This window comes from Podarcis vaucheri (assembly GCF_965113315.1).
Source record: "Podarcis vaucheri genome assembly, chromosome: 5".
Taxonomy (NCBI): Eukaryota; Metazoa; Chordata; class Lepidosauria; order Squamata; family Lacertidae; genus Podarcis; species Podarcis vaucheri.
Genome location: NC_138763.1, coordinates 54,754,541 through 54,772,139, shown reverse-complemented (window position 1 = coordinate 54,772,139; position 17,599 = coordinate 54,754,541). Strand labels below are relative to the sequence as shown.

Genomic DNA, 17,599 nt, shown 5'->3' with positions numbered 1-17,599 from the left:
CGCTGTAAATGTCAGCCTGGAAAAATACACAGAGGTAAGGGAGGATGTGGGTGTTGCGGATATTAATATTGCTCAGTTTGAAGTGACTGGAAACATAAGAACCGACTTCTTTTGAAATAAATGTATTATCCATAAAAATGTTATCCAAACTTTTACTGGCAGCAGCGCCATCTTAAACATATCTGACGCCGTGGTGCAAAGATTCCTTCAGTGCCCCACCCCCTGTTTCCCAGAGTTGGTGATCTTTTCCCAAGCCTCTGCGGGAATCGCTCTCCTCCCACAGGGGCTTGGGAAGGAAGCTGCATATCCGCCAGCCATATGGTTGACAGGGTGCAGCTGGCGGGAGTGCAGGAGAGAAAGGGAAGGCCGCCGGCAAAGCCATGCAGCTCCCCAACTTGCTGGGGCGCCCCTGAGAGGATGGTGCCCTGGTGCAACGCGCCAGTAAACCCAATGGGAAAGATGGCTCTGACTGGCAGAACTCTTTAAAATAAAACAGAATACATCAAATGTTAGAGCCAAAATATCCATACAATGTCTTGTGCTGCGCAGCACAGGCTCAGCATCTTAGAAAATATGAAATAATCCAGGCAGACGTATAAGCAAATGTCTCTCTATCTCCACAGCCTGCATTCCAGCCTCCAGACTGTTTACTTTCATTTCAGGAGAGCTTTGTTTACAACCTCACTCCATTAACTTTGGTAGACAAAGACTAAAAGGCAACTCCCTTTGTGATCTGAGCTGTTTAGTATTGTGTCCATGTGCATGGGATTATAAGGTGAACTCTGAACTACAATAAATCAAATTACTGGTTCTTGTTTTTTTCTATTTTGTAAAGCAAATAATGGTATGGCCATCTAAGTACTTTGGTGAGCAGATGCCGAGCATAGAGTTTGGAGGGGATATCCAGCAGGCTAATGGGGTGGTTGTTTTGGGGGAGGGTTTTATCTCCTTTTTTGTAGATGGGCACGATGATGTTCAATTTCCAACCAGCTGTCATTTGAGCTGTATTATTTATGTAGGTGTAGAGCTTAGCCAAGATGGGTTGCCACCAGTCCATATGTGTCATAAATTAGCTCTGGTGGCATCATGTCTTCACCTTGCACTTTATTTAGTTTTAAGCTCTCTATCAGAGATTTTATCCCTGCAGGGGTCACCCCTTGCCACTCTGAAAAATTTGACTGATGATCACCTCGGCATCGGGTGATTGCCCTGTCTGTTCTCCAAAAAGTTCAGCGTAGTAATCCACCCAACGCTGTGATGATATGGGGGTGTCTAGTGTTGATCTTGATTCATTCATGCCCCGAGATACCAAATACAAAACAAGAAGAGGTGAGAGAAAATGGGAGGACTTACTTTGATAATTATAATTTCTGTGAGATTTAAGAAAGACATCATGGCCATGGTTTATCACTTGGTAAAAACAACTAAACATTAAAACACATTCCCCCTCCCCTTTGTTCTACAGGGAAGGGGGCAAAGTATTCTATTGGGCTCATTTGATCTGGAAGTCTTTTACGGGGATGATTTTCAAACAGAAGAATGATAGCAATGGATAGCAGGCAGAAAGAGTAACAGTGTGAATACAAAAGTCAAAATAACCCACAGTTAAGTTTTGCCTCATATTTTCCAGGCACTGACCTGTGCTTTACAGCTCTGTGTCCAACCTCTCTTCCCCCCTGCCCTAGAGCTTTCCACATGAAAACTCCTCTCTTTAAAGCTGAGGCGCAATAAACCGCAATTCAGGTTTTCCACAAGTTACTGTTTGCGCCAGATCAGCAGCAGAGATTGGGTTTTTCATGGGGAACGCTCCAGAACAACAAAAAAGTGCTGAGACACTGAACTTTAAGCATGGGCCATGCCCCGAAAGCATGGAGTAAAAGGAAGAGTGGACAATCCCTAAATGCTGAAATACTAAATAAGGAATAAATGAACTACCAGACTCCCTAGCATGATGCAACCAAATATCTTTTGAAAACAAAAATGCCACCCCACTTTGAGAACTGTCAATCTATCAGATTCAAAATATACTTTGCTTGTTTTCTTTTGCACTACAGCTGGGCTGAATATATGAAAACAACCCAGAGGTTAGAATTCTGGTTTTACGGAATGCCTAGTAATGAGAGAAACTGACACTCACTCATAATTAAATATTCTTCAATATTCATGAGCCACAGACCAGATTTTCCAACTTTCATGTAGCTGAGTCCCTCTAGTGGTAGCGGCATTGATAGCTCTTCAGCCTTTTAGTATTATTTCCACTCATTTAAAGTCAGCAGGTCTATTTATTTTTTGTAAAATGATGATGCACCAGAGGATGAGGAGAAAAACTTGGACTTCACAAACTATAACTGATTGAATGATGGCACGTAAGGAACAACGTAATGCTGTGGCTGGCCAATGGGGATATACCCTGCAGAAATGTGTGATGAGTAAGTACTGAAAGCTGCTAAAAGCATTGCTCTCTAGCTTTATGATATATCACACAGCTCACTTGCAGTCTCTCTCTCTCTCTCTCTCTCTCTCTCTCTCTCTCTCTCTCTCTCTCTCTTTCATACACATGCACATGCACACACTTTCTGCTGGCCATGGATTCGCGGGGGAGATAAATCGGAAGCCGTAGTTGCAAACTGACATGTACGAGAAAATCAAATGACTTCTGGAGACAACAGCTGTAAGTACCCTCATTTTTTTACCTATTAAACCGCATGCTTGTGAAGTTACTGGGTTAACGTGCAATGAAAGAGAGAACATCAGTAATCGAATTGCACTTGTGAGAAAAAGAAAACACACCCAGCTGTCAAGGCTTTTTCTTTTCTTTTGCAGATGAGCATATATTCCCTATGGGGGCAACTCTATTATTCATTCAAGCTGACCCAAAGTGAATGAGTGTGAGTGCGTGTATGTCTGTGCTCTAGTCGACCCAAAACTGCAAAGGAAAAAGACAATGAATCTGGAGAATCTGACCTCCCAGAGCTTTCTTTCAGCAACCCACAGCAACACCAGCAATCTCTTCCTGGGGCTCCAGCTGGTTCAGTTCTTCAAGCCGCTTATCATCCCTTGCTACTCCCTTGTGGTTTTCGTGGGCATCATTGGGAATTACCTCCTCATCTACGTTATCTGCAAGACCAAAAAGATGCACAATGTCACCAACTTCCTGGTAGGCAATCTGGCCTTTTCGGACATGCTCATGTGTGCCACCTGTGTCCCCCTGACCCTGGCGTATGCCTTTGAGCCTCGAGGCTGGGTCTACGGGCACTTCATGTGTTACTTTGTGTTCCTGATGCAGCCGGTCACGGTGTTTGTGTCCGTCTTCACCCTGACTGTCATTGCCGTGGACAGATACTACGCCATGGTGTATCCCCTCCGCAGGAGGCTCACGATACCAATCTGCACCTATATCCTGGCTGGCATTTGGCTCCTGAGCTGCGTGCTGGCTGCCCCAGCCCTGCTGCGCACGTACTATGCCGAGTTTCCAGAGCTGGACTTCTCCATCTGCGAAGAATTTTGGTTTGACAGGAAGAGAGATCGCTTAGCGTATGCCTACAACACCCTCATTTTCACCTACGTCCTGCCCTTGGCAGTCATCTCTGTCTCCTACCTGAGGATAACCGTCAAGCTGAAAAACAGAGTTGTCCCTGGCAACATCACCCAGAACCAAGCGGAGTGCGACCGAGCCCGGAGGAGGAAGACCTTTCGCCTGCTGGTCCTGGTGGTGGTTGCTTTCGGGGTTTGCTGGCTGCCTTTGCACATCTTTAATGTGATCAAGGACATCGATATCAAGCTGATAGACAAGCAGTATTTCAATCTCATCCAGCTGCTTTGCCACTGGTTTGCTATGATGTCTGCCTGCACAAATGCATTCCTTTATGCCTGGCTGCACGACAGCTTCAGGGGGGAGCTGAAGAAAATGTTCGCCTGGCCGAGGAAAAAAATAGGACCAGCCACCAATTGCATCGTGGCTAGCGTGGTGCTGTAAATATGGGCTTTTCCCAGCTGCTGTGGCCTCTTTCGTGATGAATGTCGAAAGTTTCTCTTTGTACTGTAATTAACATGTGAGCATGCGCAAGGGGTGTTGGATGCTAAGTTTAATGAAAACCAATTGATGCCACATAAAAATTGCGGCCAGAATTAATTATATGAATGAAGGCAAACAGCACACAATTTCTTTCCTATCGCAATATAGCTTGCTTTCAAGTACTGTTGCTGCTTTGCAAATGGTGGATTCCTTATTTATTTTTTTATTGCATACGCATCCCGCTTTTCCTCAAGGCAGTGCACGTGGTTCTCCTTCTCATCATTTAATCCCCACAGCAACCCTGTGAAGTACATTAGGCTGAGAGGCAGAGGCTGGCTCACAGTCACCCAGTGAGCTTCGTGGCTGAGTGGGGATTTGAACCCTGGTCAAGCAGGTCCTTAGTCTGACACCACACACCACTGGCTAGAATTGGAGCAGGGTAGGAAAGGAATGGAGAAAGAGTTGTGTGAGTTTTATTAAGCGATGAGAGGAGGTCAAAGAGAAACACTGCAGTGAGGGAGAAGTGGAGAAGAACATAAGAAGAGCCTGTGTGAGAGCCAGCGTGGTGTAGTGGTTAACAGCGGTGGACTCGTAATCTGGTGAACCGGGTTCGCGTCCCCACTCCTCCACATGCAGCTGCTGGGTGACCTTGGGCTAGTCACTCTTCTTTGAAGTCTCTCAGCCCCAGTCACCTCACAGAGTGTTTGTTGTGGGGGAGGAAGGGAAAGGAGAATGTTAGCCACTTTGAGATTCCTTCGGGTAGTGATAAAGCGGGATATCAAATGCAAACTCCTCTTCTTCCTGCTGGATCAGGCCAATGGCTTATGCAGTCCAGCATCCTGTTCTCACTGCCAGGGGCATAGATAGCTGCTCTGGCACCTGGAGCAGCAGGGACGGGGCGATCTGCCCATGGGGGCGAGCTGATCCACCAATGGGGGTCGGGCAATCTGTCCACGGGGGTGCCATGACGATCCGCCCACAGGGGCACTGTGGAGATCTGCCCAGGGGGGCGCCGCAGGGAGCTGCCCATGGAGTCCACCTGGTGAACGCAAGCCCCACGCTGCAGTTTCGAGCAGCGCGGAGCCCCGAGCCACCGTGTCACTCCCAGGAGAGACACATGGCTTGGTCGCGCTGCAGGCCAGGCCCCGCAGTAAGTGCCGCCCCCCACAATGTGCGTTTTGTCAACCTCCTCAAGGAAGACACCCGGGGCGGACCACACACCCCCCACACCCCTCTTCCTATGCCCCTGCTCACCACAGCCAACCAGTTGCCTCCAGAAAGCCCATAGGTCAGATCTGAGTGCAAAAGCTTTCTCTTCATGCTGTATATCTGCAGTATAATTTTATAATGATGTCAAAACATACATATCTTTATACAGTTGTAAGCATTGTTGTAAGTATCTCGTTATGTGGTGGCTGTTTTAAGAAACATGAAATGTATATGCAGATAACAGGCAGATAATATTAAACATATAAGAATGTGTACTATAGGCAAGCAGTGCATCAGTGGGTGGGGTGGAGATAATTAATGAGAACAAAGCAGACCTGGAGGAGAAAAGTTAACCCTTTTGTCCCCTGCCATGTTTCTCAGGAAAATCAGCTTTCTGAGGCTGGTATCTGTTTTTTTTTTTTTTTGGGGGGGGGAGGGAGGATCCTTCCCAATGGTGCCACCCTAAGCCACAGTGTCCCTCCATTTCCCATCCAAGTCCCATTTCCCAAACTTGAAAATTCAGTTCGCATTACCTGATGATCATTTTCTCATTGTTACATGTGAAAAACAAACCTAGGCCAGGATATTTCCCCTTCTTTTTTGATCCAATGTTTTTGTCTGAAAAAGTTGGAAACATCATAATTCTGATGCATGAGACAGAGGGATACGTTTGTTTTAAAATGAAATCAAATAAAATGTTCATTGTTGCCAGGGCAGTTTTGTTTTTTTTTAAAATTCTGTGCCAGGAGAAGTCAAATGAACAAATGACTCTCCTCTTCCTCCCACTGTTAAGCATAACTTGTGAAACTGCTTCTAGACTGGCCTGCTTTGACAAAATGTGAGACCTTCTGGCTCTTGTACAGGCCTTTTCCTTACATCTGTACAACTCCAAACTGAGGCGACTTGGCATTTAGATATGAAGAGGGAGGCTGGGCTATACCCTCTACTTCCACCACTTCAAGTGAAGTGGAGATAATTTGGACAATTTGGACAAAGCGGAGATACAGAAACAAGCTGAGATTGGCTTCTTTTGTTTGGGACACCCTCAGGAGATTCTCTTCCTCCAAACACACTCAAGGACCCCTGAAATCAATAAACCTCCCCAGCCCACTTTAATAATGTCAGGCGTTGGGTCTATTTTCATTTTCTTAACAGAATAATGCCCTAGCATTTAGAAAATCTGTCTGCTACGTTGATGTAAGTTGCTTCAATTGGCTTAGTAAAATGGGATGTAATTTCTTTTAAAATGAACAAACCATTCAGTATAAAGGTCAGTGAAACACACTGTGCAGGGAAAGTGGCAGGCATACAACACAAAGATGCCTTCTCTGCCCCCTAGCCTGGCAGATGCTGACCTTGCTCCACATTTCATCCCACCTGAATCAAGAGCCTATTGTCCTCCGGAGTGACAAGTAATTTGATAACTCTGATTCGTGATGATGGCTACCTTGAAAGCGAATTAAACTCCTCAAGGCTATTGTGGGGCCTGGGCAATTGAAGCCACTGCCATTAAGCTTCATGTGTCCATTGATTGGGGCTTCAAATATGGGCTTTCATATTCTAAATGAGAAGTGGATCTAGTAGGAGAGTTTCTGATGCTTTATGAAAGTGTACACTTTTTCACACTTCCAATGGGGGGGGGGGACTCCATGTTCTGAGCCACTTGTCCCTGAGCCATTTGATTCCTGCCTGAGTTTGGAACAAGCCAACCTCCCTCCTCCCTCCCCGGCTCACTATAATTTGCCATATGAAGCTACCTTTTGCAGAAACAGGATGTTCAGCAGCCTTGCATGACAGCTGCCCAAAGAAACACATTAAGTAAACTCAACCATGATGCCATAGGGACATCTGAAGTGGCAGCTGCTCAAAAGGGAATTTAGATGCAACGAGCATTTTTCTGAGCAGAGGCCTCAAAATTAAAATATTTTCTGCGTTAATGAGTCAGTCGATTACAGTGCTTTATTGAGATAAATACCAAAAGAAGGATAGTCCATTTTTTTGTAACTGGACATTATGACTGAGAATTAATTGCCCAATGGCTGGAGTGGTTGCAACATCCATTGAAAAGCTCAATGGGCAAAGCTCTTGGAGCAGGGAGAATGAACATGCAGGCACTTGAATTGTCTCAAGTGGTGGGTGTTGATGGTTTGTTTTGAAACATAGATCTCGAAAGACTCCTGAGTAGCATTTTAAGGCTGCAGTTCTTGCCTCCTGTCAGGGAACTGACATCAGAGCGAGAAGCGAAGGGGAGGCTCTCAGATGATGCTGGGGAAGGACCCAGCAGCCGGGGGAGAAACAGCTCTGTAGAGGGGGAAGCCAATCGGCGCAACACTAGGGATAAAGGGGGGGCCAAAGGGGGAATTGGAGAAAGGGCTCCAGGACTCTTCACTGGACATCAGTGAGGAGAGCCCAGGTCCTCCGCTGCCCACGCCTACCCTGCGCAGAAGACTCCCGCGCAGTGAGAGGGGGGGGGGAGACTGGGTGTCAAACAACTTTTATGCTGGAAGAGGTTCAAGAAACGCCCACTGATGGATTCTGCCAGTGACTGAGGCAGCCACGGGAAAGAGGGGCTGCGCAGTTAGAAAGGTTTAACATGGGAAATTAACCGAGAAAGGCACCTGCTTACGCACGAGTAACTCATACCCATTACACCTCCCTTACCTGGAAGTAAGCCCACTGAATTCAATACAACTTCTTATGGACCGGACTAAAATGGTTTGCTGCCTTTCTCTCTCTGAAAGGAAAAAAATGAATGCAATTGTTGAAAAGCCATCCTTGCTACAAATGCAAGCATCCAGTCCATTGACGGCATAATAGACACGAATGAATGAAACTGTATTTGCGTCAGCCATCGGCCATAGCAACAAAAAAAATTGTGATATACACAGAACAAAAGAAAAAGTTGCTTATATAAAACACAGTTTAGGGTTCTGAATCAGCAGTCAAATAGTGGACCTTATTCTGATTGCCCCAGCTATAAACCTTGCAACCTTTGCAGTCATCTGCTCCTCTTGATCTGCCAGGAGAAATGGCACTGTGGAAGTGGTTGGGCAACCCGGAATGGTCAATAAAAGAGGTGTGATAATCTCGTTCCTCATATCTTTGCAGAGAGTGCACGTGAGGAGGGCATGCGCCACTGATTCGGTGCCGCCATCTCCACAGGGACATAAGCGTTTTTTGTATGGAATCTGTTAGAATTAACCCTCAAGTACAGTCAGGGGCAGTACATTCAGTCTTGCGAGGGTGAAGGCACGTCTATATTTTGGAATTGCTAGATTATACAGATAGGGTGCCAGAGAGTCAAAGCAGGAGGATGGAAAATGATCATACCATGGGTAAAATTTCCTTATTGTAGCCAAGTTGTTCTGACACTTGATATCATTTAGGCATTGGCAAAATAGACAGTTTGCTTTGCTGTAACCCATGGTGAGTAGCTGTTGTGAGGATAAACCACAAGAGTGCAGATTTTGATAGACCATTTTAGACCAGGCACTCTTATGACAGTCTTGTTTCACTAGGGATATTAGACCGGGGGGGGGGGGATTTGAGTTTAGGCAGAGCCAGAAGTTGAATGCCCTGCGCCAGATCTGTATTTTTTCCAAGGGGAGATTGGCCTCTAGGCGCAATGATGCGTTTGGGACACAGGGCGGTACAGAGAAAATTTGCCTTAAGAACTTTAATTGGACAGCTTCCGTGGAACCATGGTAAGTGCCAGATGGATGTGAGGGCGATCTGGCTGAGACATCTGTCGCCCCATTGATCGCCAGGGTTGATTTGGCGTAACTGACATAATCCGAAACACTCTTTCTGTATCCAGTTTTTCACCAGAAATAGTGTTTACAAAAAACCCTAACATGAATTTATTTTATATAAAGATATTATATAAAATGGTATAAAAGCAGTTTAACCAAATGGTTCTTGGGAAGCTGAAGGGTTGTGGGCTTCTCTTCCTTGTCGCCAGCCGATTGCAAGAAAACGCCTATGGATGTCAGGTATGAGAAACTACACAGACTTCAACCTTCATGCTAGAGACAACGTATTGCATCCTACAGATGAAGAAGGATTAATAACCTCAAAGCTATGAGTTGGACTGTCTATTGGAAAAAGGAAGGAGTCTATATGTGACAATGAGATCGCCCAGCACTCCTTCCACTTGCTTTCGTCAATAACTTTAACAAGCTAGCCAGGGGGTGTAGTAGGTGCAAGATTACAAATGAATCACATACACTGTATTCAGGGGGCCAACCATTCCTTCGCAGTGCACTGCTCTAAACTAGAGGTAACTTGCAACACGTGCATTTAACTTGTGCATGTTCAGCTTTACGCACTTGGCAATATTATTATTATTAGTTTTAAAGGGGGGCATTAAACCTAATGTGCGATTTTGACTTTACATGCCATTCGTGGAACATAACCCCACCATAAGTTGAGAATCACCTGTATATATATACAAAAACTGAAACTAGCCAGCTCTTCTTACCTCCCTTTCCTTGCTAGGGTCACCGAGAACTGATTCCCCCTATGCAGACATTTCTAAATTACTTTAATTCCTGATCACATTACAAGGGGCATTATCAGGAGGACCTGAGCCCCAAGTTATTATTATTTTTGCACTTTGTCCTGGATCTCCTGCCCTTACCCGCCCCCCTTTTTAAAAAAAACACCTCTGGAATTTGACCTCAGTTTGCATCTAGGCATATAAATTAGCATATGAAAAAATGTGCAATTTTTTTTATTTCATAAAATTTACACACCACTTGATTGCAAGGGAGGGTCCCTCAGAGGAGTTTACAAAAAGGATAAAACAATGAAATTATCAGTAGGAACAGCTAATAACCACTATTTAAAACATTAAAAGTTTGTTTTATGGGTCTGTGACCCAAGTCTTCTAAGGGCCCAGCTAATGTCCCTGAAGCTGGCCAATGAAAGGCATAATTAAATCTGCACATTTGCTACAAGGGGCCAAGCCCACCTCTCATCCGCCATGCAAACAAGCAAGAGGCTTTGCCACACATTCCAGCCAGGCCAAAGCATCTAAGCAAGGCTAGTGAGGGGTGAGGTCCTGGGAGAGTCTCAGGGGCTGAAGAGAGGGGCTTAGGATGCCATATTTGACCCTGAGCCTTATGTTCCTCACTCCTGGTCTACAGGAAGGGAGGGAAATGAATGGGAAGAGGGAAGGAGGAAGTGGGTCCACATCTTCCCAAAGTCTCTCCCAAACCTGCAGCCGACACTGTAACAAAACAATATTGTTCTCAGTTGCCCCTTGCTTGCTCCACAGACAGACCTGCAGCTCATCTACTGTACTTGGCACGTCCGTATAAGATTTACGACATATGCCTGAGCTTCCTCTGAATTATAGTTTCCTAGTTTCTCAGAGACATCTTCTTTGTTCTTAATCATCCCGCCATTCCTCTCCTCGGTGGCTTTGTCTGGGGCATCAGAGTTTACCTTCTTGCCATGAAATTTATCACAATCCTAGCAGGCTGAAGTGACTTCCAGCTGAGAAGCCCTGCGCTCCTGAAGAGCAGATGTACTTCTGTAAATATACTATGGATGGGTCCTCAGTTCAGGTGGAAATAAACTTCTCTCACACAATCATGCTAATTTGACCCAATTTGTAGCCATGCAGAGAGGTTTGTATCTTCTCTGGGGTAAGCTCATGCTTCCAATTCACTCAAACCACAGGTTTCTAAAATGATGTCTTTCCGTACAATTGCCCACAGATAACATTATTCTCTGGGATGGAATATTTACACTTCTGTGCCCCTCATAGAAGTCCTCTAGGAAGTTCAGCAATCATGTCAGCACATGACTATATAGTCCAGCTCAGGAGCTCAGAACAAGCATGTTTTGCTCTCCAATAATCTTATAGCAGTCCGTTCACAACCACTTTAGAGTCCCCCAAAAAGCAAAAGTCAGTTTTTGAATCCTGAATATGACTGGCCTCTCAATCAAATCACTAGCAGAAAAAATAATGAATCAAGTTGTACATTATAGGAAGCATCTTGAAATCGGTGCTCAAATTACACAGACAATGTATGGCAGGGGTTGCTTTAATGAAATTTAAAAGTCCCACCCTGACTTCCCCTAATTTTAGCTATATATTACACCCCTTCACAAGCCTCCCCAAAGCAGTAGCTAAGGGAGCAGCCACAAAAGGGAGAGACCAGGTGATTGCCGCCCACAACTGTAATTTGTGGGTTTGTGTGAAGCCTCCACATAAATGCCAGGACTTTCTCAGAGTTTCTCAGACTTTCTCACAGTCCACTTTCTCCCTTAAAAAGTTGGAGAATTCTCTGCAGTGGCATTTGATATGATGTAAGGAACTGTGGGTGGCGCTGTGGTCTAAACCACTGAGCCTCTTGGGCTGCCGACGGGGTGAGCTCCAGTTGTTTGGTCCCTGCTCCTGCCAACCTAGCAGTTTGAAAGCACGCCAAAAAGTAAAAGCAGATAAATAGGTACCGCTCCAGCGGGAAGGTAAACGGTGTTTCTGTATGCTGCTCTGGTTTCGCGGCTTAGTCATGCTGGCCACATGACCCAGAAAAAATGTCTGTGGACAAAGGGCGGCTCCCTCGGCCTGTAAAGCAAGATGAGCGCCACAACCCCAGAGTTGTTCCCGACTGGACTTGACTGTCAGGGGTTCTTTACCTTTAAGGAACTGCAGTTAGGGTTGCCATATTCCAAACAGGGAAATTTTGGACAGAAAAGTTGTTGAGCTTTTTTCAGAAAATCACAAAAAACAGACAATCCCCCAACTTGCCGCTTTTGAGCTATTTTTATGGGTAATCGGCAAAAAAGACATTGCCAGCACATGGGATTTCCCCAGACATTTTTTTAACAATTTCCAGCCAGACACGGCTGCCGACTGCACTATTCCAATAAGCCCAGGAAATTGTGGACATATAGCAACACTGATAGGCAGCGTCTCTCCAGTGGTTCAGAGAGGAATCATTCCTGCCTGGAGATGCCAGCATTTAACCTGGGCTCTTCTGAGACTCTGCCACTGAGCTGTGGCCTTTTCCCAAGTGGAAGAGCTCCCTGCTGCGTGCATGGCTTCCGCACATTTATTACACCATTTTGGCATCAGGCTTCAATGCAGATTGGCTGAAGTGTCTTTTAGCTTCACTCTTCAAATAAGTGGGGAAAACAGCAGGGGGGGGGGGACTTAACTCAGTTATGCACCATTTCCTACTTAAGATTCTGTTCATTCATACCTGACTCATCTCTGCTTCTTCACACCAGGCATTTTTTAATTAAATGGATGGAGATTTTAAAATTTATGACTGGTGCTTTATAGCAGCCCCCCCCCCAAGAAGGTGCCATCCAGATGTTTTGTTTATAGCTCCCATCAGCCTCGAGCAGCTCTGTGGTTGAATTGATATTAGCCACTTATTACTTTGTCCTTATTCCAAAAATATTGAATGATAGAATCATAGTATTTTAGAGTTGGAGGTGACCCAAGGGTCATCTAATCCAACCGCCTGCAATGTGGGAATGATGCTGTGGTCTCTCTAGGACTAAGTGATGACACAATTGTGCAGAATTTGTACCTTTAACCAATTAATGGTAGAGTTTTCCAGGGTGATCAGTGTGCAGCCATTTTAACAGATGGATTTGTAGTGACAAGTGCAAAAAACCAAACACATGAACCTATATACTGTAGTCAATTCATCATCATCATCATCATCGTCATCACCATCATCACAATCAATACTTTGCCCATCTGGCTGGGTTGCCCCAGCCACTCTAGGCTGCTTCCAACACCTATAAAAACATAATAAAACATCAAACATTAATAGTAACAATCTGATTTAAAAGTCACAATAACTTTAAAATAGACAACTCTTATCAAATAAAGCAATATTCAATTAAGCATCAGCATATAATAAACATTTACACTTATCAATTACAATAAAGAATGACTAATCTATAATCAATAATAATTCTTTATTGAATGACAAGGCCTAAACATTATCCTTATCCATTCACACTTACTCAAGCTGACCACTCCAGCAGTCACCCCTGAGTGCAGCTGGCTGGAATTCAAGTGAGGTCAGAGTTCTGGTGACACCCAATCACTGCCTTGCCATTTTCCTTGTCAGCCTCCAAAGTCCTAGGTGCACAAACCATCAGTTTATACTGTTGAGTTTTTTTCTTGAACTCACAACTGGGAAGCGTTAATGGCAGAGCTGAGATCATCAGATTAGTTTCACAGACTGTGAGTCTGTTTGTTCCAACATACAGTATCCTGAGATAAGTTGTTTCCAGCTCTCTGGTCCATTGAAACACATCACCCAGGCAGGATTCACAGAAGCTCACCTGGAACGCTTCTCCAGCTCAGGAGCTGCACTGATTTGCATTATTAGAACATAGACTGAGTTACTGTAAGAGTCACCTGTGCTGCTCCACCCATATTGCATTGCGGCACCACCCACTGCCATGAGGGTCTCCTGCCCCAGCTGTAGCCCCAATCCCTACTGGCTGTCAAGAGGCAGGGCCTGAGGCAAAGGGAGACTGCTTCTGCTTCCGCTGCTCTTCTCTGGTGTGCATGCGTGGAGAGGAAAAGGTGTATAGCCAAGCACTATGTAGTTTACTGATGAGAAGTCCATGGGATGCTTTTGTAGGGAGAGGACTGGGGCCTCTAATGTCCAAAGTGGCTTCCACTGAAAAGAAAGTAACATTTAACATTTCCCGCAAACAGGTTCACTTTGCAAACAGTCTCAGACAGTTACTGTTTATGACTACAACTTTGATCCCCTTTTCCTTTTCAGGTACCATTTCATGGGTAAGATTTCAAGGATAAGAAGAACTCAGCCACCCCCTTCTACGTATAATGGAGAGGGATCTGTCTCTTTTCCAACAATTGTTCCTCCAACCATCATAGTTAAGAATTTCTTTTTCCCACACTATATATGCTTTGGCTGCCACTTTGTGGCCATGAGTAGCAATTACATTTAGGAACTGGTTCTAAAGTAAAAAACAACAACCCTAAATACTAATACAACTTCACATGATGATAAAAATTATCATTTTATCATGATGATAAAATTAAGCTCAACAGTTTTTAGTGTGATACGTCGCACTTGCTGCAGAGTTAGCCAGTGTGGTGTAGTGGTTAAGAGCGGTAGTCACGTAATCTGGGTAACCGGGTTCGCGTCTCTGCTCCTCCACATGCAGCTGCTGGGTGACCTTGGGCCAGTCACACTTCTCTGAAGTCTCTCAGCCCCACTCACCTCACAGAGTGTTTGTTGTGGGGGAGGAAGGGAAAGGAGATTGTTAGCCGCTTTGAGACTCCTGAAGGGGAGTGAAAGGCGGGATATCAAATCCAAACTCTTCTTCTTCTTCTTCTTCTACTGGGCTTGCATGACCATAGACCTATTTTTTTAAATTGTCTTGGCTCAGTTTGTGCGGTGCTTCAGTACTTTGAGCATCTTCCACCTATGGAGTTATGGAAAAGGGCTTTAACCATGTTTTGTCCCTCTGATGATATTGTTCCATGTATACAGAGCCAGTTCGAACTAATACTACTGTACAGGAAGAAGCAAAGATCACCAGTGTTGAAGCAATGATTCTTCAACATCAGCTTCGCTGGACTAATCATGTTGTGCGGATGCCTGATTATTGTCTTCCAAAGCAACTACAGTAGTACCTCTGGTTGTGGATGGGATCTGTTCCGGAGCTCTGGTCAGATCCCGAGCTTTCTGGAACTGAAGGGACCACTTCTGCACATGTGTGTGGCGTGGTAGAGCACTTCTGCGCATGCACGCACAGCGAAACCTGTAAAAATACTTCTGGGTTTGATGCCTTTGCATCCTGAAGGATACAAAACCGGAGGTGTGCGTATCCAGAGGTACCACTGTACTTTATTCCGAACTTAAAAATAGAAAGCGTAATGCTGGTGGTCAGCACAAGAGGTTAAAAGACTGTCTCAAGGCAAATTTTTAAAATGTAGCATGAACACCAACAATTGGGAAACACTTGCCTGCAAGTGCTCCAATTGGAGAACAGCCTTTATCAAAGGTGTCATGGACTTTGAAGACGCTCAAACTCAGGACGCAAGGGAGAAACGTGCTAAGAGGAAGGCACACTTGGCAAATCCACACGGTGATCAACTCCTGCCCAGAAACCAATGTCCCCACTGTGGAAGGATGTGTGAATCCAGAATTGGCCTCCACAGTCACTGACAGATTCATTGTTAAATCTGTGTTTATGGAAGACAATCTTACTTGGCTACAAGTAATCGCAGAAGAAGAGGAGGAGGAGGAGGAGGAGGAGGAGGAGGAGGAGGAAGAAGAAGAGTGCCAGTGTCATCCCCTGGCATCCTCTGGTAGTTGTCAGGTCCCAAGCATCCCAGAAGGCAGGGGAAGATCTACCATGAAACTAATGAAGCTTAAACTTCAAGGCCCCTAATCCCAGATTAGTCCCCGATTAGTCCACATTGCTTAAAAATGTTGGGTCTAGTAGACCCAATATATATAAACAATCCCAATGTTTGTGAGTCAGTAGCACAGATGCTGTAAAGGTGTGGTGATTTCTTGTGGATCGACCCCACTGAAGAAGATAGCAGTGGTTACCCAGACCATGTTGCAAAGGGGCCCCTCATAACAGTTCAGGCCCTCCAAAATGTAGGTCCACCACTGCTAAGAGGGGTCCAATCACAGTGAAGTATGTTTTGCCTTTCTATCCATCAGTTGCTTTCCTGGTAGAAGCAGCTAGGTTTGAAAGGTTGCCCAATGCCCCCAGAATATCCATGTAATGTGCTATTTGCCAGTATGTGTAGGGATCATTTTCAAAGGGGATGTGAACCCTCATCTTTAGTCTGAAGGGGCATGCTCCTAACACAGCCCAGATGCTGGGAAAGTGTTTAGAAAAATAGGGTTGAGACCAACAGCTGAAGCACTCAAAACCAATTATCCACTACACTGAATGGTCAGCACTGGTAAAATTCTAGGGGCTCTTGAACAACAGGCCAACAGGTCTATCAGCAAGATACCATGCCCCCCCCCGTTCCATTCAGGAAAACAGTAGTGACTCTGGTGTCAGGAGGATGGTTCCTCCTGACCACATGCACTGCTAAACGTTTTATTCCATGGGACATTTGAGGGACCGGGCTAGGCAGCTGCGTCAGTCAGTTGCTGTAAATTATCCAGTGAGAGCCAGTGTGGTGTAGTGGTAGTCTCGTAATCTGGGGAACCGGGTTCGCGTCTCCGCTCCTCCACATGCAGCTACTTGGGCCAGTCATACTTCTTTGAAGTCTCTCAGCCCCACTCACCTCACAGAGTGTTTGTTGTGGGGGAGGAAGGGAAAGGAGAATGTTAGCCACTTTGAGACTCCTTAAAGGGAGTGAAAGGCGGGATATCAAATCCAAACTCTTCTTCACTTCTTCTTACCCCTTGAATTGCTGAACTTATTTAGAGCAACGGAGATACTTTGTACTTGTATGTATCTGTGTATATCTGTATCTGCAAAAGCCTGCAAGCTGTATATACTGTATCTATGTCCCGAACTGCTTTACTGAGCCTTATCTTCTGCAACAGTAAACAATTCGGACCTTGAACTGCTTCTGTGTGGTGACTGGCACTGGGAGCAACTTTCATTACATGTGTATCTCAGCCCGTATTCCCAACATAAACTACACAAATTATTAAAGCAGGGCATTGAAAGTATGGAAAGAAGGCAGTCACAATAATAGCTGTACGGTTTGATCAGTGTGAAGCAGGGTGCAGCCCTGGTTGAAAAGCATCCAGCTCTCTCATCCCATTTAGGAATCTATGCCAAGGCACTGCTGTCACTTCTTTGGGAACTGATGTTAATTGAACTCATCTTATGAGGAATAAAATCTTTCTCTGTCCAGCAGATGTCAGTGAAAGCTCTAGAACAGAAAAATAATCTATGATACATGATATGCTACTGTAATTTGTGGAAATATTCAACAGGCCCATGGGCTTCGTAATTCTTGGCATTTAGAAAACAAATACTTCATTAAGTTGAATAAATTGCCTTTCCGTGGAGGAAGTGTTCGGTAATTTTCAGATGTTTACATTTGAATGCTTTAAATATCATTGCCATTAAATCATGTTTCGTTTAATTCTAATTATTATAATAACAAAATGTTGAAATGAAAATGTGAACACAAGACTGTTTTTATGCAACATAGAAAAAAAAGGCATGCAATTTGGCATCTCTGTTAAGTGTTAACCATTCAGAAGAGCCCAATCCATCATTAGTCCAAACATGGAAACAAGTCTTAATGATTTTAACAGGGCTTAGTTCCACATATGGATATTTAGGACTGCGATCTTAAGATGTTATTAATCTCCAGTGGTGGCTGGGGCCCATTGGGACTGCTAGGGTGCAAGGCATGGAGCCCAAATA

The 17,599-nt window shown here is 44.8% G+C and overlaps 1 protein-coding gene across 2 annotated transcripts; it reads left to right on the top strand.

Annotated features, from left to right (window-relative positions):
- Nucleotides 1-2,138: 2,138 nt before the first annotated feature.
- Nucleotides 2,139-5,935, top strand: PRLHR (prolactin releasing hormone receptor). Of its 2 annotated transcripts, none has more exons than XM_082223704.1 (2): nucleotides 2,139-2,671; nucleotides 2,985-5,935. In XM_082223704.1, exons 1-2 carry the CDS (start codon nucleotides 2,650-2,652, stop codon nucleotides 3,974-3,976), a joined length of 1,014 nt encoding a protein of 337 aa, XP_082079830.1. In that variant the 5' UTR covers nucleotides 2,139-2,649; the 3' UTR covers nucleotides 3,977-5,935. The 2 variants fall into 2 exon arrangements, with proteins under 2 accessions (XP_082079830.1, XP_082079829.1); XM_082223703.1 differs by having other exon boundaries at nucleotides 2,824-5,935.
- Nucleotides 5,936-17,599: the final 11,664 nt, after the last annotated feature.

What these genes read in the sequence shown, in the direction of transcription:
- PRLHR (XM_082223703.1), top strand. Translation starts at nt 2,945, where the DNA reads ATGAATCTGGAGAATCTGACCTCCCAGAGCTTTCTTTCAGCAACCCAC.